General features: G+C 36.0%; 1 protein-coding gene across 3 annotated transcripts in view; it reads right to left on the bottom strand.

The window, feature by feature from the left end:
* The window catches only part of MAP3K20 (mitogen-activated protein kinase kinase kinase 20), a 152,880-nt gene that overhangs the window by 84,587 nt on the left and 41,950 nt on the right, over positions 1-26,343 (bottom strand). For all 3 annotated transcript variants that reach the window (XM_090280777.1, XM_090280789.1, XM_090280784.1), the window contains exon 3: positions 7,060-7,147. In XM_090280777.1, coding sequence (XP_090136903.1) covers positions 7,060-7,147 — 88 coding nt within the window. The remainder of the gene's footprint in view (positions 1-7,059; positions 7,148-26,343) is intronic.

Below are 26,343 nucleotides of genomic sequence, written 5' to 3'. Positions count from 1 at the left end.
TCCATATTCTCAACACTTGGTGTAGTTTGTGTTTTGATTGTAGCCATTATAGTGGGCATAATTCTAGGGGTATCTTATATTTTAAATTTGCATTTTCCTAGTGACTAATCAAGTTGAGCATCTTTTCATGTATCTATTAGCCCCTTGTATATATTCATAGGCAAAATGTCTATTTAAATTGTCTGCCCATTTTTAAATTGGGTTGTTTTATTAATATGGAGTTCTAAGAGTTCTTTAATTATTCTGGATGCAAGTCATTTATCAGATTTATGATTTGCAAATGTTTTCTTTTACTCTGTTACTCATCTTTTCATTCTTTTATAACTTTCAACCAGCAGAAATTCTTAATTTTGATTAAGTCAAATTTATCATCTTTTCTTTTCTGGGTTGTGCTTTCAGTGCCAAATCCAAGTGGTCTTTGTCTAATAAGCCGAAGGCATGAATAATTTCTTTCTTCCAAGAGCTTTTTTTTTTTTAATTTTCGCTCTTGAACTAGATAGAGTCCATGATCCATTTTGAGTGTATTTTTGTGTGTAATTTGAGGTGAGGGTCTGAGATAATTTTTACATGTGTAATTCTAATTATCCCAATGCAATTTGTTGAAATGACTATCCCTTACCCATTAAATTGTCTTAGCATCTTTACTGAAAATCAACTGATAATCAATGTGAGGTTTTTTTCTCCTAAATTCTTAATTTTGTTCCATTGATCTATATGCCTATCTTTGTTCCAATAATAGACTTTGTGGTTACTGTGAATTTATAGTAAGTTTTGAAATGAGGCCATCCAGTATTCAAACTTAGCTCTTTCTTAAAAATGATTTGGTTATTCTAGGTCTTTTGCATTTCCATGTGAATTTTAGTATCAACTTGTCAATTTCTGACACAAAGTCTGCTGGAATTTCTATAGGAATTGTTTTGAATTTGTAAATCAATTTGGGGAGATTTGCCATCTTGACAATATTGAGTCTCTCAAACCATGGACATGTGATGTCTCTCCATTTATTTAGATATTTTTTCTCTCTCAGCAATGTTTGTACTTTTCACTGTACAAATCTTACACTTCTTATGTTAAATTTATTTCCAATTATATTTTATTGTTTTTGATACAACTGTGGATAGAATTGTTTCTTAATTTAACTTTTAGATTATTTCCAGTAAATAGAAACATAATAGGTTTTTGCATATTTATCTTGCTAAATATGTTTAAAGGTTTTAGTGGTTTTGTGTGTGTGTGTATTCCTTGGGATTTTCTACATACAGAATCATGTCTTATAAGATAGTTTTACCTCTTCCTTACCAATCTGGATACCTTTTATCTTCTTTTTCTTGCCTGGCTGCAATGTGGAACAGATGTGGTGAGAGCAGAACCTCACTGCCTTGTTCCTAATCTTAGGGAGGAAACATTCAAATTTTCACCATTAAGTATGATATTAGTTGTGGGTTTTGTAGATATTAATCAGGTTGAGGAAATTCCCTTCTATTCCTAGTCTATTCATATTTCTTATTATAAATAGGTGTTATAGAATGTGAAAAGGTTTTTTTCCCTTTTATTCTATTGTATGTTATGCTACCTTACATTAATTGGTTTCAGATATTATACCAACCTTGTATTTCTGGGATGAATTCCATTTGGTCATGGTGTATAATTCTTTTTATGCGTGGCTGGAATTAGTTTGTTGATGACAGTAATATTGTAGTTGAGGACTTTGCATATGTTCATGAAGGAATTTGGTGCATTGTTTTCTAATTATCTTGTCTGGCTTTGGTATCAAGCTGACACTGGCCTTTTAGAATGAGTTGGTAAGTGCTTCTCCCTCCCTAATTTCTGAAAGAGTGCAGGAAAGATTGGCAGTATTGCTTCTTTCTTTTATAAATAGTTGATAGAATTCACTAGTGAAATCACCTGGGCCTGGGCTTTTATTATGAAAACAATTGAAAATTACTAATTCAAATTGTTTACTTGTTATTAAAGTCTATTTAGGCTTTGCTTCTTCTTGAACCAGTTTCAATAATTTGTATCATTTAAAAAATTAATTCATTGTCTCTAAATTTGTTGGCATAGAGTTGCTCATAACATTTCCTTACAATTCTTTTAAATTTCTGTAGGACCCACAGTGCTATCCTCTCTTTCATTCCTGATTTTGGTAATTTGTATCTTCTGTTTTCTTGGTCAATATAGCTAAAGGTTTATCAATTTGACTGATCTTTTCAAATACCAAATTTTTAGTTTCATTGATTTTCTCTGTTATTTTTCTGTTTTCTCTTTTACTGTGTTCTGCTCTAATCTTCATTTCCTTTGATTGGCTTGCTTTGGGTTTATTTTGTTCTTTTTGTAATTTCTTAAGGTGATCAATTTCAGACCTTTCTTCTTTTTAAAAAATAGATGTGTAAAGCTATAAATTTCCCTCCATCCACACTGTATAATTTTAATATGTTGCATTTTCATATTCTCTGTCCAAATATCTTTAAATCCACTTTGAATTCTTCTTTGACTCACTGGGCATTTAGAGGAATGTTGTTTAATTTCCAAATATTTGAGGATTTTCCAGATTTCTTCCTGGTATTGATTTCTAACTTAATTCCATTGTGGTTGAAGAATACATATATCATTGTTTCAATCTTTTTCAATGTAATAAGATTTATCTTGTGACCTAACTTATGATATATCCTGGAGATTGTTCCATGTGCACTTGAAAAGATATGTTTTTTTTTTGTTGGGTGGTGTGTTATATATAATGTGTCAGGTACAATTGGTTGAGTGTCAAGTCTTCCCTATCCTTGCTAAACTTTTTTGTCTAGTTCTATCAATTATTGACAGCAGGGTACTGAAATCAGTTGAATTGCTTATCTCTCCTTTAAATTCAGTTTTTGCTTTATGTACTTTGAAGACTTGTTGAGTATATACATTTACAACTACTGTATCTTCCTGCTGTATTAATCCTTTTATCATTATGAAATTACTCTTGTCTCTAGACATATATCTCCCTTTTAAAATCCTCACCTGAGGATATGTTTTATTTGGGGGGCAGGGGAGGGGTGTGGGAAGGAGAGAGAGAGAGACATCAATCAGTTGCCTCCTGTACATACCCTTATTTGGGATGGAACCTACAACCTAGGTATGTGCACTGACTGATAATCAAACCCATAATATTTTTGTGTGTGGGATGATGCTCCAACCAACTGAGCCACCTGGCCATGGTGCCATATTTCTTTTTTTTTAAAGTCTATTTTATCTGAAATTAATATAGTTATTCCACTTTTCTCATGGTTACTGTTTGCATGGCATATGTTTTCCACCCTCTTACTTTTGAATTATTCGTGTCTTTGAATCTAAGATGTGTCTCTTGCAGATAGTATACAGTTGGATCTTGCTTTTTAAAATCCAGTATGACAGTCTCTCTCTTGATTTGGGTGTTCAGACCATTCACATTTATTGTAACTATTAATATATTGGACTTACATTTGCCATCTGGTTTTCTACATGTCTCCTGTTCTCAGCCCTCTATTCCTTCTTTTGTGTTAGTATTTTTAACTTGTCATTTTAATTCTTTGGTCAATTTTTTACTGTACTTCTTGAGTAGACTGTCTTAGTAGTGGTTCAAGGAATTATAAAATACATCTGAATTTAGCAAATCTACTTTAGATTAATATTCTTAATTACAGTAAAATATAGATACCTTTCTTCAAATTAGCTCTATTCACTCCCTCATTCCTTAGTCTATTACTGTAATATGTATCTATATATGTCTCAAAATAAACAAACAGTGTTATAATTATTGCTTTATACAATCTTGTTTTTAATTATGTTCTCAAAGAAATGAGAGCAAATATAATATGGAGCCATTTATATTAACCCATATATTTCTTATTTCCAGTACCCTTTATTTCTTCCCATGGATTTGAATTATTATCTGTTGTCATTTCTTTCAGCCTGAAGGACTTCCTATAGTATTTCTTGTAAGGAAGGACTGCTAGAAACAATATTTTTCATCCTTTATTCAAAGAATCTCTTTATTTTGAGTTCATGTTTAAAATATAATTTTGCTGGATACAGTTTTTTCTTTTAGTACTTGAAATGTCTACTGCCTTTTGGCCTCTATTGTTATAGATGAGAAGTCAGTCATTAATCATATTGTCATTCTCTTGTACATAGGAAGTTTTTTTCTTGCTACTTTAAATAATTTTCACTTTGACTTTATCAAGGTTTTGACTATGATGTGTCTAGTTGTGCATTATTTTGTTTTTATCATACTTGGAGTTTGTCAAGCTTCTCAAGTATGTAGATTAATGTATTTTATCAAATTCAGGAATATTTTTGGCCATTATTCTTCAAATAGTGTTTTGATATTTTTTCATTTTCTATTTTTATATTTTTATACCCTTCTTCTTTCTTTGCTGTTATACATTAATTGATATACTTGATGTTGTTCATTGGTCTGAGGTTCTGTTCATTTCTCTTCAAAGTTTTTCTTTTTCAGATTAAATAATTTCTATTGACCTGGTTTTAAATTCACTGACTATTTTTCTTCTATCTCAAATATGCTATTAAGTCAACTCTAGATAATTTAAAAATTTTAAGTTTTAATTATTGTCTTTTTCAATTCCAAAAATTCAATTGGGTCTTTAAAAAAAAAAAAATTTCTATCTATTTGATGTGATTCCCTATTGGATGATTGTCTTCATACTTTCCTTTAATTCTTTAAACAGTTCCTTTTAGTTCTATGAACATATTGATGCTTTAGTATTTTTATATGTTAAATCCAATGTGTTCACTTAAAGAGGCAGGGTAAGTCCCATCATCACCAGCCCATCTAATCTCCCAAACTTGGCTCCATTATGTACTACTACCCATGCTGGAGAAAGTTTGTTATAAAGTTCACATTTCTTTGGCAGATACTTGTAAATAAACAATTATTAGCATCTTTAGGAACAAAGACAATCTTATCAAATTAATACATTCTAAATCATCAAAACTTATCTAAGAGATGTCTTTAATAATTAACCTCATAGGTCGGTAAAAGAGCTATAAATACATAATTTACTATTATCTCACAATTCTGAAACTTGTGTTGTTTAAAAGAAATGTTTAATGTTAAAATTTATTGTCATTTACTGGCCTTACAAGAAAATAAATGTAGATCTAAAAAGAACGAGTCATTGATAACCAAAGGTTTTTGGGTAGGTATAGGTATGAGCAGAGAATATTAGAAGGGTGCATGAAATAAAGAACTGGCTAGTCTATTTAAAACAAAACAAAATAAAATAAAATAAAAAATACTCATCCAACTACTTGGATTTTTTCTCCCTCTTTTGGAATGAGAAGACCCAGTTTGAATATGCTGGCTAAAAATGGCTGTGTTTCACATCCTCCTAGGGACAGAGAGTAAACTCTTGGAAAAAAGACTCATACCATGACTCAAGTCTCTTTCTATTCTTCATCCTCACCTCAAAAGAAACTAGAAACCTTCATGAATAGTCCACTGAGTGAGTTAAAGTTAAAATCTTTTCCTCAAAAGCATTAAACATAAAGGGTATAAAACAAAAAGCAGAGTTTCTAATCTCTTTGGAGCATCACACTTTCATCTACTAGATAAGAGTAAATTAAGTTACAAATGACAATCAGAAAACTGGATCCAGGTTTACAAGGTAAACACTACCAGTAAAGAGTATATATAATAGACTAGGAAACAAAGAGCAATATGGGAACTGGGTCGGGGACAGGGTTTAACTTTAAATCAGAAATTTGACCTTGAAGGTTAAGCATGGCTTAGACCCTAACAATATAACCCAGTCTTGGGTATTCAAGTTAGTAGACAATACATAAACTCAAGATAAAAACTGCCACATACTTCATTTCAGGCACAGATCTAAAGATACCTAATTGGTGATAAAATACCCACTACTTAAGACCTTAGGTAAAAATACTACTTGTCAGAATAAAAGAATGTTAAAATGCCTGCTGTCAGAAGATGGAAATAATAGCGATGGTGCCCCTTTGAGCTTAAGAACCAGCGTAATCATAGCTTGTTTGCAAGGAGAGGAACTTGTGTACACAAACTGATCTGAGAAATCTCTACCACTCTGGTTCTATGACAACCTGGGTGACTGTGGGAGTTACTGAAGTTAAAGTTTTAGGTTCTTATTTGTAAAGTAGAAATTATTTTACCTATCTCATAAGGGTTATTCTAAGTACTAGGTGAAATAATGTATAAGAAAGTATCTAATCCAATCCTTTTTTATTGAGGGTGTCTAGTTGTTATTTTCTACATACAAAGACAATCCAAGTTCTTACCACTATAGCAGAAGAAGATTGGGTTAATCTACTAAGGTTTTTCTTGTTTGTTTTGTTTTAATCAAAGAACTATTGTGTAAAGAATCTGATCAAAGTTATTTACTGTAAAATTAAACATTATACTTATTGTAGACCTAAAGCTGCTGATTGGATTGTACAAAAATGAGTAAAAAGGATTTAAAAACCATATCTGTGTTTTTATATGGTAAAATTTTCCGTGTGCTCCTCTTTGGAAAGGACATTTCTACCAGTTATAAACTGCTGTTTAAAATTATGTGATAATTTAGATCAAGGTCATTACCAACCCAGATGCCCAAACCTGAAAAATATTGTTCTCATGTCAGAGACCATGAAGAAAGAATGCTCTAATGGGATTAAAGCACCTTGCAATGAATTACAACATGAATAGCTCAAGAAATCTTAATTTGTAAAGGTCATAGAGTTACAAAAAACATCACTCATTTCAACTAATTAAATGAAATTTTAGTTAAACGACACCTTTAAATATTGGTATTGCAGCTGCGAGTGCATTTAAATAGCATTTACACAGATATAATTAGCACCATTAAACGTGGGTAGAAGTGGAAACACCATTCTTAATTATATTGATATAATCAGTTTTATTAATGCTTTATAGCAACAAAAGTGACATCTGACAGTAGCACACAATTCAAGACTGAACCTAATATTAAATGTTTTAGCTTATTAAGGAATGTAAAGCTAGGTAATTGGGGAAAGAAAGGAAGTCAAATAAGGAGCTCCTACCTGTGACGATACCATAGTTGGGAGGTTCAAGAATCACTCCATAAAACTGGATGATGTTTCTGTGACTGAGGACACTGAGTATTTCTGCCTGTATAAAAATGAAATATAAAAGTACATAAAATTTCATATCTATAAAAGTTTAATATAACAGGGTCCCTACTTAACTTTCTTTTACATACTTTTACAAAGATATACATGTGCTCAACAAGTATATGATGCTGATAAAACTATCTTTAGCAGCATTCTGGAAAAGTTTAGGCATTTCTATTGAAGAATTCTGAAAATTCAAAACTGAAACGGGGTTGAAGTGGCAACAAAAGGGGTACCTGTGGGCAAGCACAACCGATAGTGGAGGAGATTGAATAAAGAGGGAACTACTATATTCATTTACAGTAAAAGTTTTCTTCCTAATAGTCAAATACTTTTTTTTCTGCATAATGTCTCTTCTGGGAGGCTGCAGCAAGACTGAATTTCTATCAGTTGGATGAACAGTCATGATAAAATTAAGATAGAGCTTTTTAACTATTAATGGAATGGATTCAGATACTATTCATTTATATTATTTACTTAATCATTCATTAAAATGTTATCTCTGGCCCTGGTTGGGTAGTTCAGTTGGTTAAGAGTGTCATCTGAATACACCAAAGTTTCAGGTTTGATCTCTCATTGGGGCACATACAAGAATCAACCACTGAATACATAAATAAGTGGAACAACAAATCATTGTCTCTCTCTCTCTTCTTCTCTTCCTCTCTCTCTCTTCTTCTCTTTTCTTCTCTCTCTAAAGTCAATAAAAATAAAAAATTGTTTTTCTCTCCTACTGTATGAAAAAGGTACTGTAAAGTATATAAAGGTGGATTGACATACAGTGGTGACCTGAGCGAGAACTGTACTGTGAAGTGACATGGCAAAAAATAAATTATATTTACTAAACTTAATATTTGAAGTGAAAAAATACTACAGTTATATCTTCTAATGTCTATAGAAGTGCATTTTTAGATCAACTAAATCACAGTCATTAACATTTTATTATTGATAAAAAAATATGGCTAATCAAGAATTATAAACAATTAGGTACAAAGTCATTTAAGTTTAATATAGCAAATGCTTAATATTTTTAAATGAAAATCATGTTACTGGCAGTAAGTAGGAGATTTATAAGTCCACACCTTAGAAAGGATATCATGAAGAATGTCAGCAATTAGCAAAAATGGAGAAGACTTGGTCAGAAAGAAGACTCCCTGTTAGGAATCTGCACACTAAATTAGTGTTACTTGCTCTACTTTTGCTCATAGGTTAATAGTTGAGATTTCATTTAAAAACACTGGAAAACTTGTTTTGAAAGTGGGATAACTAGGTACAAAACAGAAGTGTGAGGGCTGACATGGGTTCAACATGGAGCTGAAAGAAAGGAAAATTATCCCTGATTGCATGATTTGACTATGTTTTTCCACAGGTGTTGAAGGGGGCTATCACAATGATTCCTTAACACTCCGAGTACCTACTGTGTGCAGAGGTTCTGTGCTCATCAAGCTACCTTCTTCTCATGGTTTAGTTTTCCAAGTAGGAAGAAAATGCATTAGTTGGGCAATATAATTATTCATCCACGTGGCAATTACATTGCTCATTAAGAAATAGTAAATGAACTTTGTTGTAAAAAACAGAATTCATGTAAATTTGGAAATCATACCCCTTCCCCCATTTTAAGTGGCAGATCAACTTCTTGTGAGTAAACATTAGAGTTTGGATCACTATTTGTCAAAATAGGGGAATGTTATCCTTTGGTGTGTTTTGGTATATTCTTAAGTGTATCAAAATTCTGTGACTAATACAAATGCTTCTATAAATAAAGAGTAAATATAAGAATATTCTGAATCCTGGATGATAATTTTAAAATTCACCACGATATAGGATTTTCAGTGTTTCAGCTAGTTTTTATGTATATACTTAAGATCGCCAAGTGATACCTTGGAGAGACAGAATTTATCTTTTTAAGTATTGATAAGCAATTCTAACAGCTCTTGAGTTGGAATATACTAATGTCACGATAACATTTTCATGGAATAAGACTTCAGGTTCTAATTCAATAAACTAAGAATTTGATTTAATATCAAGAAAACAACATAGTACTTTAGAGTACTGTTGTACTAGTTTCATGGAAGTAGGCTAATAATAAACAGATAGACTAAATAAATAAGTAGTATTTGCAACTAAATTTAAGGGAAGTTTTAATTCCCTTCCTTTAAAATACTTTCACCAGTTTTATAATAAGATTTAAAATTAATTAGCGTCTTCATCCTCAGAGAAACCCCTTTTCCCTCAGTTTGAAACTCTTTTCAATCTAATCCCAAATTTAAATTTCTTAAATTTTGGAGGGCTGCCATAGAATCCTTAAAGATTCTGTATTTTTAAAACTTGTTTTACATTTTTTAATAGTCTACTGATACAGTCTATATTACTTATCTGATAAATGTACTAAAATAAAATTGAGTTCACTCTATTGATCATGATAGGATGAAAGCAGCAGTTTATGAAGATCCATATCATTAGGCTGGCCAACTCCATTTATACCTCTTTTTTTTTTTTTTTAAAGCCTCTCCCAAGGACATTATTTACTGATTCCAGAAAGAGAGGAAGGGGCTGGGGGTGGGGGGTGGAAAGAAAGAGATAATCATCCATGTGAGAGAAACATTAACCAGTTGCCTCCTGTATGTGCCCTGCCCACGAACTGAATCCACAAACTAGGCATGTGCCCTAACTGGGAATTCAACCCACAATCTTGGGTTTATGGAACAATGCTCCAACCAAATGAGCCACCTGGCCAGGGCTCCATTTATATTATATATGAGGAACAGGCTTTTCTCCTCCATCCAGCAGCAGGATTGTGTCTCAGAGTCCTTCCTTCGCCTGTGATGTAGCACTAACAACCCAGACAGTAGGCATCACAACTATCAAATGCTCCTTCTTGCCCTGTGGTGTGTGTGGTATTTCAAACACTACTCCATGGGCCCTGATCTCTAAGGTCTTCACCAATACCAAGATTCTATGACTCCATGAGAATATGATGGTAAAAGAAAGAAAAGTGCACTGTGCATTCAAGGTCAAAGGCTCTCTCCAAAGATAGCTATGTCTCTAAAGTATCAATATGATCCAGGGTCAGTTTATTCCCCAAAAGTTCAAGAAAATATGAGATGATGCCACATGAAAAAAAAGTATAGATGATAGACTGGAAAGAAATAAAACAAAATATTGTGGTTATCTCTAGGCAGCAGAAGGATCATAAGCAATTTTAAATGTTTATATATTCCTAAATTTTTAATAATAAGCCTATATAATTTTTTAATCAGAAAAAGTAACATGATTGTTATATGTAATATATATGACTAAAACATAAAAATACAAAATTAAAAATATTTAATTGCACAGAAATTCTGATTTCCCCTAGGATTGAATCAGGAAGAAGCAGAAGAACTCTTTATCTTCCCAGGACTATCTTAGGCATATAAAAACTAGTTTAGTTAATCTCTGGGCTAACAGTTTCTCTGGACATGGCTCCAAAACAAACTAGTGCCTGCCTGGGTTGTTCCTGGGCAGGCCATGGGTTCTCAGGGGCCATGACCAAAGATCTGGGTGTTGGTAACTGAGCGTACTCTTGACTGATTTCAGCCTACTCGGTGTCTGGATCAGTGTTTTATTAAACGATGTTACATTTGCTCCTACCGCCTGCTGCCCTTTACGGCTGCCTTTTCCACTTTGCTCATCTTGTGGAGTGTCTAGTATAATATCACAAATAGGAGAGGTAAGATGCTTCACACACAGGAATCCCTCAATGCTATTTTAAAGAAGAATAAACAAAGAGTATTTGATGATAATGAAATTTAGTGTGTTTTAATAATTGCTACAGAGTGTCCAGGTTAGCAAATGTTTACTCTGAAAAGTATGGTGAAAAGAGTAAAATGCTGGTGGGTGGTCCTGAGTGGTGTGGGTCAGTTGGTTGGACATCATTTCACAAAGCAAAAGGTCGCAGGTTCAATTTTCAGTCAGGGCACTTGCCTGGGCTGTGAGTTTGGTCCTCAGACGGGGCGCGTACGAGAGGGGGGCAGTCAATGTTTCTCTCTCACATTGATGTTTCTCTCCTTCTCTTTCTCCCTCCCTTCCCCTCTCTCTAAAAATAAATAAATAAAATCTTTTTAAAAATGCTGGCAGGTGTGAAGTTGCCTCCGCATTCATTCTGTTCTTTCACATGCGTAAGGGTTACTCAGGCTGTATTTTCACAAGAATGACAGTAGAAGCTACATGTGAAATCTGTGCTCACTAGCTCATTGCTGATTTAAACTTGCAGACTGATGACTTTGCAGGGTCTGCATTCCATGGCAATTAAATGAGCACAATTTCTTGACAGCCTTTTCCTGCTTTAGTTATTCTCTAAGCATGCCCTTGCCTTGCCATTGTACTTTTTCAGATTCACAATGCAGAGGATTGCTTAGTCTTAAACCTTCCAGTTTCAATTTTCTACCCAATATATTTAATCATATATTTTCAAAATCACCTCTGCAGGTAAGCCAGCCTTTTACTGAGTTCATAGTTTCCAAATCCACTGTGGCAGATGCTCCTTACTGGGCACTGAGAACGGGAGCCCTGATTCTCAGTAGTGGGGCTACACTTCAAGCAGACTCCCTGCTACAGACTGAATGTATTCCCCTAAAACTGATGTGTTGAAACCTGAGCCCCACGTGACTGCATGTAGAGTTGGGACCATTCCGAGGTGGATGTCGAGTGAGCGGAGCCCTCATGACTGGGATTAGTGTCCTTATAAAAGAGACCCCAGATGGTTCTCTTGCCCCTTCTACCATGTGAGGACACAGTAGGAAGACAGCCATCTATGAACCAGAAAGCAGATTCTAACCTGAAACCAAATTTGCTAATGCCTTGATCTTGAACCTCCCAGATGCCAGAGATATGAGGGATAAATGTTGTTTATGAGCCACCCAGTCTTCAGTATTCTGTTGGAGCAGCCCAAATGGACTAAGACAGTCCTCTTCCTAGGACTGGGCCAGGATCATAAAAGTCCACAGCAACTGAACGCGGCCTCCAATGAACAGGACGGGTTTGAAAAGACAATGCCATTGGTCTTTTCAGTAAGGTACACCTCTGATCTTTGTTACCACAGAGCCCAGAACTACTGCACTTAGCAGCAGGATGTAGGGGACAAGGGGGAATTCTCGATTTAAGAACTCCTAAAGCAGTGCTTACAAGTCTATAAGGTCAAAACACCTAGCTCTTTCAGGCAGGACATGGGTGGAACTTCTCTTCCTTCTTCTTTCAGGCTCGTACAGAACGCTGAATCTCAGTAAGCAAAAGATTTATATGCGCCAGTTCACAAAAACCAGAATCGAAAACAAGAAAATGCTTTTTAGCTCTGACTGGTGTGGCTTCATTGATTGGGTGTCATTTCGTAAACTGAAAGGTTGCTGGTTTGATTCCCACTGAGGGCACATACCTGGGTTGCAGGTTTAGTCTCTGGTTGGGGCACGTGTGAGAGGCAACCAATCAATGTTTCTCTCTTTCATCAATGTTTCTCTCCCTCTCTTACTCCCTCCCTTCCCCTCTCTCTAAAAGTAAATGAATAAAATCTTTTTTTAAAAAAGAAAAAGCTATTGAATTCATTGTATTTTTACCCCAACAGTATCATGGCGGGGGCATTTTCCTAAAATAAAAACTTGATTCTTTCATGTATGACAACATGGAAAACCAGCCTCTCTCCTCCTAATAATGCAGTGCTCCAAGAACAACTTAAATAGGAGGCTTGATTTTTTTCCAATCCTGTATTTAATCACCAGAGTAGCATACACAGGTCATGCTCGTTGAGTCTCTTTAGGCTTAATGAGACCCATTCAATAACACAGTCACATGACAAACAGCAAACCTCACAGTTCTGTAGGTTCTCTTTCAAATTATGCCCGTTAGGTATTCAGGGATATAAAGAAGGATAAATGAACTGAATTCAGGTTCCATAATATAAAACAGCCTACATTCCTAATGATTCAGTTGCACGTCATGAAAACTTTTCTTTGAAAGGGAAATGGCTGGAAATACTAAAAACAATAAAATAAACCAGTCATTCTGTTCACTCCTGATGAACAACTGAGATGGAGCCATGTGGGATTTATTATGAATATCCCCGCTGCTGGGAAGTCTCTATTGCTCAATGGTTTTCCTGGTGGGTTGCCGCAGCATGTGGCCGCTCTGGGAGAGCAGCCAGGAAATCAGGCTGTGTTCTGGTTAAGTACATACCCAACTAAGGGCAGACTACCTGGCAGGATGGAAGGGTGGTTAAAATTGAATGAAACAAATAGCAGAGATTTAAGAACAGGGATCTGAGAGAGAACTCCAAATCATAAAGAGGCTATGCGATTTTACATTCTTTGTGCTCACAACAGACTGTCACTGTGACGTGAAAAAAAAGTCAGATATAATGTAAACAACCTGTATTCAGTTTGGGTGACAAAAGCATGTGCGAAAGCCCAGCTTTCCACTAAATAACCTGGGTAGCTCTGTCAAAGAGATAACTTGGTGCTAAAATTACATGGAAAACCTCCCCACAGAAAGCCTATCAGTCTCCTAATTAGTCCTAAAATATAAACTAATGAAGGACTAAGCTTAAAAAAAAAAAAACCCAACTGAAGAGCAATATAATTTAATCAAATACTGAACTATATAAGTGGAAATTTAAATTCTAGTTCCAAAATAGATGGCCCTTAAAGCCACCTGGTCACCCTGGACCTTGTTTTCCTAGAACATGACTTGGTTGGACAAAATTATCTTTCACATTCCTTCATGCTTTAAATCTCTATCCAATTCTGAAAAAAAAAAATTAATGTATTACTAACAGTACTTTACGCAGAGTGTGTACTTGATAAATATTTGATAAGTTGAACTGCGGAAACTAACCCCGTGTATTGGGACATCCTCTGGAGTCAAAGAGGCTTGAGCATGCATCTTAGCTCTGTGATTTATGTAAGCTGAGTGTCTCTGAGGAAATTATTTAACCTCTCTGGGCCTCAGTTTCCTCATTTGTAAACTAGGGACAATAATCCCACCCTAGTGCCCAGCAAATGCCAGGTGCTGACCAATGCTAATTCCTTTCTCTGACAGCTTCCCCCTTCCTCTGTAATCAGTTTATCATTCAGAGTCAAGGCAAGCTTATGGGAAAATTCAGATCTCTTCTAGCAGTGGATTCCATCTTCATATTATGCTTGTTTTAATTCACTTCGTGTATTTATCATATCTGACCTTCCATGTGTATTTATGTTTTGACCTAAATATAGCACTCTAACATTCCAAAGCACTTATCTTAGTTGACTCTCACAAATAAGTTAGATATTTTATCATATTTTAATTGTTTAAAAACTAGGTCTTTGATTTGATTTGCTCAAGCTCACTTTCCAGGAGCCCAATAAATGTTAGTAATAAAATCTGAATATAGGGCTCCTACTTCAGCCTGTTTTTATATATTTCCCCCCTCTCTCTCTTTAAAAGAAAAGTCCAGTAAAAATGAGACCTTTCATCTACACATTATTTTTTTTAATTAAAAGCTGCCCTTGTTCAGAGAGATTGCAGGTTACAGACTCTTCTATATTAACAGCTAATATTTATTGAGGGCCTACTATGAGGTAGGCAGAACTCATGGAGATTGAACCTTTAAATTCTCACAGCAAATCATGAGCTTGGGCCTACTACTACCTGCCTTCCATAGGGTAAAAGAAACCTGGGCACAGACAAATTTAAAAACTTGCCCAAGAGCATAGTAAAGGGCAAAGCCAAATTTTTAACACAGGGAGGTGATGTCTAACCCCTGCTTCTAATCATTAAACCAGCCCACTTTCTTTTACAAACCTGATTTAAATACAGAAGGGAATGTTAGCTTATAGAGCGCCCCAAAATTATAACTGCCTAGAAAATTCCAAAGCGTTAGTTAGTTACAGAAGCATCAGAAGCAACTTCCCATCAACTCCCTCTCAACGCCTCAGCCTCTGCCCCCCTGTAAGACTGCCCTGCCTCCCTGATGCTCAGCTGCGCAGGACTGAGTCAAGAACCAAGATCTAATTCTCCACAGGCACTAGGCCGTCTGGCCAGCTAGCAACAACCAAATTTATAGCTAATAAAGCCAGGTAATTGCACAGCATGAGGCACCCTCTCTCTATGCAAAAATTACATGGTTAGGAATTTTGAGCAACTCTCACAATCTGATTAGCTAAGTGCTTTATAATATTACTCTACAGTGCAACAGAGTTTGATTATTTACATCCCATAGGAGAAATGTTTGCCACATTTATTATGGAAATCTGCAAAATCATTTAGAAGAATTCAGGCAAATTTAATTTTAAAATAGTCTGAAAAGTCCTTTAACATTTTGTAGATTCCAATTAGGATTTTGAATACCGGGATTCTTCAGCTAAATTAATGATTTTACTTTTTCTGGGTTCTGTCAGCACACTCAAACAATAACTAATGACGAAGGCAAGTATGTGACATCTGCCAGACTAATGATTTTTTTTTAAGTAGCAAACCCTACCAAATATATAATAAAAATAATCTGGAGGATAGGAGACAACATGACAGAAAGTATTAACATATTTAATAAAGTTGTGTGTGTGCGTGCACACATGTGTGTTCAGTGGTGGTTAGGGTTGGTCAGCCTTAATAGCCTAGAGTAAAAGTTTAAGAGATAATAAGGACTGGCAGGGAGAAGGGGTGGGCTGGGGTGTTGTAAGGCATAATCACCTCCCTAGTGAGGTCCTCCTGGTAAAGGGAAGATTAAAAGAATCATCAGCAGAGTGTAGTATCAGAACATACTCAAATCCCATCACTAGCTCCTTTGTTCTGAATCCCCACTCAGGAAGCAATCTCTTTATGATTTTGTTTTCCATGTAACTCACCAACAAACAGACTTTAAAAATTAGCAAGTTGATTTTATTCTTTAGTCTCAAGGCAAATGTCAGTATGATTTAGCATCCTGAATTCACTCAACTCTGAACTCTTAAGATAAAATTTCTGAACACAGAGAACACAAGCTACCACAGTAGGGACCTATTTGGGCAGCTAGTAGCTTTCCCTAGGAGGTGCCTTCACTATATCCTTGGGAGCCTCCCATCCTCTACAGTAGGAAACTAGTTTTTTCAAGACAGCCTATTCTATTGTCTCAAAATATACTAGAATTGACCTATGTAACCTCCTGTATTCCTGACTCGATCTTGCTTGCTATATCCATTTCAGCTCAGATTTCTTATCTCATTTCCAAACATTGTCTCATCGCAAATTCTGATTTTTCTCTTTGCTTCTGGAGTCAGTGGGTATCTTTTAATCTGACCATGACTCTACTTAATACTTTGATACTAATAAGCCGAACAAAAGAAAAAAAAAAACCCTTTAAAGGCATTTGCTAAATAATATTTAATGATATGGTAGCTGGGTCCATTCTTCCATGCCTGTTGACTAGATTAGAGCGTGTGGAACAGATCCCTTTTATTTTATGCAACAATGCTTCGAGCCCTGGAGAGATCAGAGACAGGCCTCTGTGTATAGTTTGAGATTTTTAGGTGGAAGTCTTCTAACACAACAGACTCTCATCATACTACAAGTCCCAGAGAAAATAATTCAAGACTTTTTCTATAATACTGCCTTTTAACTGCCTCTGACCCTCAAGAGACAAGAACCATTTTGCATGTAAGAAAATATACACCTGGAGACGGCTGATGCCAGATCCCAACCTGCATCACAGTCCCACTTCCAGAGGCCCACACACTTGTTAACAGAACACACAGAGTCACTGCTGAATAACGCTGAAAGGTGACAGTGAGCTCAGGGATAAAGAAGAAAGTAAATTAGAACATCAGCATGTTTTCTAGGAGTCGGATAGGTTGTGGGATATGAAGCATGAGAGTATAGACCCTGTCTATACAAATTGCTTTAAGACTGGAAGAAAGGGATTTGATACAGATGAACCAGGTCACATAAATATCGTCATTATCATTCTTTTGCAGTCAATGAATGTAGTAACTATTGAGTTTCAGAAGTTGTAAGCTCAGTATACCCTCACTCATACAATTACCTAACACTTATGAGAACTTCCTGGGTATCAATACTGTCTCACCACTTTATACATACTAACTCATTTAATCCATGAAGTACTATTATTCTCATCCCCAATTTATCCCTAAGAAACAAAAGAACAGAAAGGTAAAGAAGTAACTTGCCCATGATCAGATAGCTAAGAAGTGGTGAAGACAAGATTCAAACCAGGCAGCATGATGCAATATGGCCTCTCTAACAAATGAGAATCGATTTTTAAAATCACATAGGCATACATGTCTATACATGTACAGAGATGTACATGCACACACATTTTTATATACTGCATACAGATAAACAAACCTGTGATCATACATATGCCTAAGCCTTTGTACACAGTAAATATTCTAACATATTTATTTGATCTCGGTGTGGAAAGAACTCTAGAATCAGAATCAAGAGACCTACATTCTAGTCTTGGTTCTGACACTTGAAGGCTATGTGACCTGGGGCCTCAACTTACCCATGGATAAAATGTCAGAATGTGAAGATAAAAAAGAAAGAATGATCTAAAAAGTCTCTCCAACTCTGACATTCAGACTTAAATCTGACTGGTACAGGGTGGGGCCTAAGCATGGGTGCGTCTTAGAAGCTTCCCTGGTGCATATCATGTGCAGCCATGATTCAGACCCACTGGGCTAGCGTGGTTCAGTGGCAAGCTACCCGGTAGCCTCACAGTTTTGGAGTCAGCAAACACTGGGGCCATTGCAGCTCTATCACGTATGAGCTGTGCGGCCCTCGCATGTCTCAATGTCACCGAGCTTGCTCACTCTTCATCTATTAAAGATGACCAGTATCTACTTAAAACAGCTGTAAGGACTAAATTTACATGAAAAGTACATGGTAGGCACATGGTTTTTCTCAATAAATGTTAGCTGTTAGCAGCTGTTCCTAGAGTGAGCACAGAAAACATTTTTTAAAAGATGCAAAGAACTGAACTCTGATATACAGAACATCAGCTAGACCTATGAACTGCTGGAAAACATATCTGAAGACTGACAGCAAGAGCGAAGCGAAACTCCTAAAGATGAGAGAGAGGAGACCAAAACACAGACAGGTCTGTGCAGGCCACTGGCCACAGCCCAGAGAGAGGCCAGTGAATGCAGCACCGGAAAAGAGTTATGGCGCATGGCACCTCGGGGAGTGCCACGGTTGTGGGGAAAATCTCTAAATCCAGAGACCAAAATACACCAAGATGACAGAAGTTGTTAAGCCTGGTCCTTCAAACTTCTAAATAAACCTCTTAAAGTGCCCTACTATTTTTAAAAGCAAGTGCTAAGCTGGAAGAAAGGGAACCGTACTTCTCTTTTCTGGCTTACCTTCCTCATGAGCCTCACAGTTACTGCACCAAATGGGGAATTTGAACCTGACGGGGCAGTCCTTGTGTTTCTATTTTCTACCCACTCTTAGATTGGGGACCCCCACTCTGTAACAATTCCCCCCTCTCAGACTTAAGACCCTTTATAATCTTACAGAGGACAACGGGCGAAGGTCTCGTGCTCCTCTAGCTGCTTCAGGCTGGATATGGTCATCGTCCTACCTACCCTTGGGTCCAGAAATCCCTAATAAGCCACTCTTAGATTTTTGTGTCAGAGGTCACAGAAAACCACAACATACGATCATTCTTTTTCAAAACAACTCTCTTTGGTCCTGACTCTCATTCATCACAATGAGGTTTCTGTTGTATTATTTCAAGCAAATGAACCCCCAAATATGAGCCCATTCAAATATGGAAGGACTACAGACCCGAGGTCAATGGGAAAAACATTTTTGAGTTATTTTTCCAGTAGTGAGCAGGGGTCACAATGATCTATTATCTGTGAAATGAGGATATGATCTCTCAAATCTCAAAAGGCCACTGGATGATGACATGGAAAGCGAGGCATTCTGATGGGGGTGGCACTGAACACAAGCCCTGGACTAGGAATGCAGAGGCCAGAGTCTGAGGTGAGGTTTTTCAGCACCTCCCCTGCATGCTATGCAGCAAGTTACTTCACCTTTCAAACATCAGAAACTGGTGGGACGGGGGATAATAAAAACCATTAAATAAATTTAAAAAAAATAAAGTGTTTATTTTGGAATAATTTTTAGAGTCAGAGGAAAGCTGTGTTTTAGATTATGTTTAAATTCAAAGAAAAAGATTATCAAGTCCCTGTACAGCTCTCACCCAGTTAACATCTTACATTACTATAGTACATTGCTATTAACTAAATTCCAGACTTTAACTAAATTCCAGACTTTGTTTGGACTTCACTAGTTTCTCCATAACATCCTCTTTTTGTTCTAGGATCCACTCCAGTTACTTGTCATGTCTCCCAAGGCTCCTCTGGCCTCATATCACAGGATTTTGATAAGAATCAAATAAATGTGAAAACAGTTTATAAAATAAAAAAGTAGCATTAGAATATAACTTACTTTATTAGGCATTAAGTGAGTTTCTGCATGTAAAGCACCAAGAAAACTGCCTGGAATGCATTAAGTTCAAAATATGGATCATTATCATTATCATTATAAATATTTATACCTATCCTACATCATGACCAATTCTACATCTTCAACAGTTCCCTGGGGTTCAGAATTTCTCTACAACTATGGACTTTATTTTCTCTGTAGTCAGCTTTATAGAGTTTGCCCATGACCTAATCTTGAAAAACACCTTGCTCTCACCAACTGAGTTAGCACAAAGCTCAGTCTAGGGGAGCAAGAAAGACAAGAAGACAAGTTTAGGCAGAGGTATTCATGGAAACTCAGAAGCCACCCAGGTTTCACTTCATTATCAAATATCAATCTTGTGTCTCAGAGCTAGACAGCCACAGATGCCATGAAATTCAACAGGGTGCATCCCATAGAAATCAACAAAGTAACCAATATCTATACATTTCCTGTTACACAATCTGCACACAGCTTCCAAGCACCACTAGGGGGTTAAAAGGATGACCTATGGTGATAAGGAGGCAGGAAAGTGTTGCTTTTCTTTATCCCTCAGTTCACTGAGCTTGCTAACTTGCTTGGGAGAAAGCTCAACCAGGATCTATGCTATTCAGGCAACTCATCATAAAGAGACCAGGAAATGGTGCATATATTCCAAGTTGCTTTAGAAGAATAAAATGAAGGAGCAGCTCTGGAGCTGAACCTGTCCTTAAAATCACTAAACATCGTGCCTCTCATAGCATAACATTTTACTATGAAGTATTCAGAAGTTTTTATGACCCAAGAACCAGGGAGAACACTAAGAGCTGTTTTTTCATAGAGAGGCCAACATGTCCACTTAAGGGTATGTTTTTCAAACCCATTAAATATAATGTAACATTAGCTGATAAAAGTACAATGTGTGTGCACGTCAGTGAGAAAGAGAGAGAAAGAAAGAGGGAGCAGAGGAGCAGATAGCTTAGTGGAGGCATAAGAAAGAGTGAAATAAGTTCTTTAATTGTAATATAGCAAGCCCTTTTAGCTTTCAGCATTATCTTCAAGGAAACCATATTAACACATAAAATCCAGAAAACTTTTTTTGAAGCCAGTTAGAAGATGTTTTGTGGTCAAAGTTATATTTCAGAGTATTTAGGATAATTCCTCAGGAAGTTTGGTGGTATACTATTTTGAGTCAAAATTAAAAACTATATACGCTGTGGCAGTTGTTTAGGGTAGCAATGACCCTAACCAAAAATTTCATCTCCCTATTCCCCTTGTAGCTAAGTGTGGCCGTATGACATAATTCTGGATATTAAGTAAAAGAAGCTACTATTCACATGCAAAAAAATTAAGTTGGACCCCTTCTTCACATCACATACAAAAATTACCTCAAATTGGGTCATAGGCATGAATGAGCTGAAACTATAAAACTCTTAGAAGAAAATAAAGGAGTAAATCTTACTGATCTTGGAATAGGCAAAGCCTTCTTAGATATGACACCAAAAGTACAAGCAAGAGTAGAAAAATGGATAAATTGGACTATATAAAAATTTTAAATGTTTGTGCTTCGACAGACACCATAAAGAAAATAAAAAGACAACTCACAGAATAGGGGACTATATTTCTAAATCTTATATCTGTTAAGGGACTTGCATCTAGAATACATAAAAACTCTTACGAATCATGAATAAATGACAAATAAGCCAGTTAAAAATAGGCAAAAAATCTGAATAATTCTCCAAAGAAGATATACAAATGGCCAATAAGCACATAAATAGATGCTCAACATCAATTTGTTTTGCCTATTTTGTACATCATCACATCCTCTATCTTTCCTTCTAGAACTCCAATTATACATATAATTGTATATTACATTGATTAATTTTATCTTGTATTGCTCAGTGTTCAATATTTTCAGCATTTTTCCTTGTGTTCTTCAGATTTGATACATTCTATTAATCTGTCTTCGCATACACTGACTCTTCCTTTTGTCTTCCCCAATCTGCTCTTAAGCGCTATCTAAAATAACAGACATTGCAGAGACTGCAGTTTTGCAGGCTCAGAATTTTTTGTTTCCATCTCTGCTGAATTTCCCATTGTGTTCTCTCATTATGGCCATGTTTTCCTTTAAGTTCCTTAATGTGTTTATAAAAGCTGCTTTAAAGTCTTTGCTAATTACAGCTGAGCCATCTCAATGTTTCCATTGAACACTGGCAAGAATATAATTTAGTATAAAAAAGGGTAAATAAATAAATATTAGACATAAAATATAAAAGTTGTTAAGAGGAATGAGTAGCTCTATAAGTAGTCCCATTGTGTCTCAATATACTAAGTTAAAAACACTAGTGCAATATTATATATATGTAATATATGATATATGTAATATATGTATATTAGTATGGTCCAGTTTTTTAACTTTTTATTTTGAGATAACTGTCTAGATCCATATGTAAGTATAAGAAATAATACAAAAATCCCATATACTCTTTACCCAGTTTACCTTAATGTTAACATCTTGCATAACTACAGTACAATATCATAATCAGGAAATTGACCCAGATACAATCCACAGAACTTATTTAGATTTCACCAGTTTTACATGCATGTGTGTGTGTGTGTTTAGTTCAACACAATTTTATCATATGTGTATTCAAGTGATCCCCCTGGCTGGTTTGGCTCAGTGGATTGAGCGTCGGCCTGCGAGCTAAGTGTCGCTGGTTCGATCTTCCAGTCAGGGCACATCAGAGAAGGAAAACTCTGACTCCAAAAAACCTCCGCTGCCTTGCGGCATACCTCTTCAGGGGAAAGGCTAAGGGAGTAAACCCCGACAGAAAATCCAGAGCCGGAGTCCCTAAGGCGGTTTGACGTTGTAGTCAACACCAGCAACTCCTGCGGCGCACCTGAAGCCAAGCTGTATTGACTCCGTCTTTCCCTTGGACCCTTCAGCTGCGAAGAGGGGGGGCGTCTGCTGCATGGGCAACAGCAGACCCTCCATATCACCCTGCCCAGGCTCTGTAGCTTCAGCTTCACTGGAGAGGACACTCCAGCGTCATCGCAAGATGTCGATTTAACACGGGAGGAGACAGATACCGTGTCACTCCCGAGTCGGACTGCACAGCCATTCTCGGCGGTGCAGATAGACTCTTAAGAAGCTACACCATCGTCTCTCGAGACGGACGGCTGCCGACGACGATTCAAGTGATCACTACCACAGTCAATAAATATATAGACAGTTCTATCACGAATTTCTCTCATGCTGTCCTTTTTATACGATCCATTTTTATGGGTGGGGGAATATAGTTATACATGCAGAGAAAAAAATCTATCTGATAAGTTATTCACAACTGATAAGTTTTAGAGTATAAGATTGTAGAGAAGAGCAAATTTTGGCTTTTTTTACTTTATACACTGCTGTAATGTTTGCTTGTTTGATTATATAATGAACACTTATCACTTTTATAATATAAAAAATGTGGAAAATAAATATAACATGGCAATGTCTGGTGTTAAGTATAGCAGGGTCATAGAGAACAAGTGGATAAAAGCAGAGACTTGAAAAGAAGCATGATACTGAAGTACATAAAATAAAATATTTAGGAATCTACTCACAGAAACTAAAAAGCTACAATAATGGAATCATATTACTTATAAATAAGGGAATAATAAGGCACTTAATAAATGTCATTTGGTAACATTTTCTGAGGAGTATAATTTTAATTTTTTAAAAATCACATGATAGTACAGTATTACATTATTCCTTTTACACTTACCCAAAGATGCTGGCATTTGGTATAGACTCAGAATCACTTAGAGAAGAACTTTCTTATGATCAGTTTTTCAAAGATGAAATATTGTCCCAGGAGGCTAGTGAGCTCGCCATCGTTAGTAATCACCACTCAAACAGAAGCTGACTGCCCATTTGTGTCAGGCCACAGAATATGATCAATTAAGGTCTTTTCCAGAGCTGAGAGTCTATTAAGGGTAAAGAACACTGGACCCAGGGCCAGAAAAACTAAGATTAAGCTATGGTTCTCTCGTATTATTCCGGGAATCATACTGAACCTGTTTCATCATTTGTAAAGAAAATAATATAAGTAACAGTACTTTGTAAATAGTAAAAATACTATCTGCATATCATTTATTATAATTTACGGATGATGCCAAGGAGGTTGGGTTAAAACCTGAACAGAATTTAGTTAAGCCAGCCATTAGGCAGACTTCTGAATGGTAAGGATTATAGAAAGCATTTTTTCCAGAGAGGCTATGGAATTTTAACAAGAGTTATATAATTCTTAGTACCTAAGGATGATTTAGCTATAATGTGGATCTAGATCAAGAAGCTGAATTGTGACTTATGTGGCACTTTATCCTTTGTTCCTGGAAATACTGTGAAGAAAAGCAAAATAACCTTTTATTGTTCATGTTAAAATGTTACCAAATGCCTTTCATTCAAGCATATTTAACCTTCTTTCTTGTAACAAGCATAGGGTGGGCAGTGCGTGTCATTTAAAAAATAACAGATGCAGTAGGAACTTAATGTACTACTACTGAAAAGAGCTCCAGGCTGGCAAACCAAACACCTGGGCCTTAAAACTGAATTTATTGCTACCCAACATAACTGTTCTGAACTTCAAGTTACTAATGTCTTAAAAGGGGATTTGAGATTGTTGGACTAAAATAGCTATTTCAATTTCAGTTAGAGTATTGTATGAGATTACTGATACACAACGTTTTTCTAATTATGTGCAAACCTATCCATTAAGCAAATCACTTACCACAGTATCAATTCTTTATCACCTTTCAACTCTCCTTTCTCTTATTATATTGATGTGACTATGTGCAAAACAGCCAAATCTTGCCCCATCCATAATTAGGAGTTCACAACACGCAGAAAAGAAAAAGTTCCAAAGTTCAGAATCATGAACATTTCACATTTTAAATATTCTCTCTAAAATTACAAATATGTATTAATCTACGTATCTTTTCAAGTAAGCTATTTATCAGGAATAAATGGGGATTGTTAAAGTAGAAAAAAAATTGTTAGGTAAGATTGTTTAGATTTTTGTAGGTTGGTTGGCTGAAGAGCACTTCTGTTTTCTTTTACTTAAATCTTGCTGTCCAAGAGCCCACAGTCCTGGTATTAGGAAATTTTCTGTGGGTTACAATTTAAGTCAGTACTTTTAAACACTAGACAAAATAAAACCTCCTTCTGTTTCTGCTCGTGGACTCCCATTTCTTTCTTAGGACCCCAAGTTGTCCATGGAATATAAAATTCAGTAATAACAAGATACTTACTCACTGAAAGGAAAAAAGAGACAAAAGAAAACACACACGTCTTTTTTACTGTTACATATGATGACTAGACAACCTCCCTTGTAAATAAAACTACTTGTCCTAAAAACAAATCTTCTCAAGATGACATTTTAATTAAAATGGATGCTTCTCTCTTCTCTTGTGCCTTCATTACTGACTTAGGATATTTATAATTTTCTTCTTTACACACACCTGCACTACACTCTAGGCCTCAATAACAAGATGACTATCCAAGTACAAAAGATTTAATACAGCCATAATCACTATTATTCTTTAGGCCAAGTGTTTTGGCAGATGCCTAATCTAGATTCTGATAGTAAATGGGGAGCTCTGCACATAAATTTTAGGGTAAATCATTATTATTTAAAATATTAAAAAAGACATAATGAAGAGCTTAATACAAGTCTAACACTTTAATATCTTGAGAAACAAACACAGGAAATCATGTTTTCCCACACAAAATTCACAAACACAGCCACGGATCCTTTTTAGGTTGTGAGAGAAACTGGGAAGACCAATCTGAATATTTTCATAGCAACTGCTCCTGCAAAGTGGTACCTCTCACGAGGACGGGATAGAACAAAGATCTTAATGTTGCAGGTCTGAAAAGATATCCACATCAAAACCAGGTACAGTGGTCCTACCCTAAGCAACTGGCAAATTGCAGGATGGATGTGGGCACTCTTCTGCCTAGTTAAATCGGAATCAAACACTTTGCATCTGATTCTCCATGTGAGCTTTTATGCAAACTTCTAAAGTGCAAGGAATCCTGGGGTGGAAGAGCTATTCTGAGAGATTTCACATAGTTCATGTAATTAGGGAAACCACTTCCTTTGATTGTAAGTGTTCAAAACAGCTGAATTTCTCCTATCAAAGGCACTCTGTGATTTGGGTCACCTCTTTTACTTTCTCTTTCATGTTTCTCAGGATGAGAGGTGAAGCTGGAGAGCACATTATTTAGGGGAAAAAGAGATCTCGCTTTTTGTTTTAGGGATTGAACTGACACTATATAAAAGATCATCATTTAGAACCTTCTTTTCTTCCTCACCCTCTGTCTCTTTCCTCCTCTATCGAGGCTCTTCAGTAACGACTGAGCACATGATCCAAAATGCCAATTTGAGGATGATGGAAAACTGTCATATTGGGCGCAAAAGGAGTCTAATTTTCATGTTTGAGCTGAAAACATATTTAGAAAGAACTATAATCTGCAGAATCTTGATCTCCACACTGCGTTTTTGTTGCTGTAACAGTTGAACAAGTGAGAGACAGACAGACAGAGACAGACAGGACTGGGAAAAGGAGACTTCTCTCCCCTTCCAAAAAAGCACAAACCACCAGCAGCAAATAGCGTCAAAGAGACTGCCACTCGGTCCTTTTGCTGTCTTCCTGGAGTATCCTTTTTCCCTAAAAGTGGGACACAGGCTTATGCAA

The sequence above is a fragment of the Furipterus horrens genome, unplaced genomic scaffold, assembly GCF_987537825.1.
Source record: "Furipterus horrens unplaced genomic scaffold, mFurHor1.1.pri manual_scaffold_1, whole genome shotgun sequence".
In the NCBI taxonomy this organism is placed as follows: Eukaryota; Metazoa; Chordata; class Mammalia; order Chiroptera; family Furipteridae; genus Furipterus; species Furipterus horrens.
This window is presented reverse-complemented; position numbering and strand designations above follow the sequence as displayed.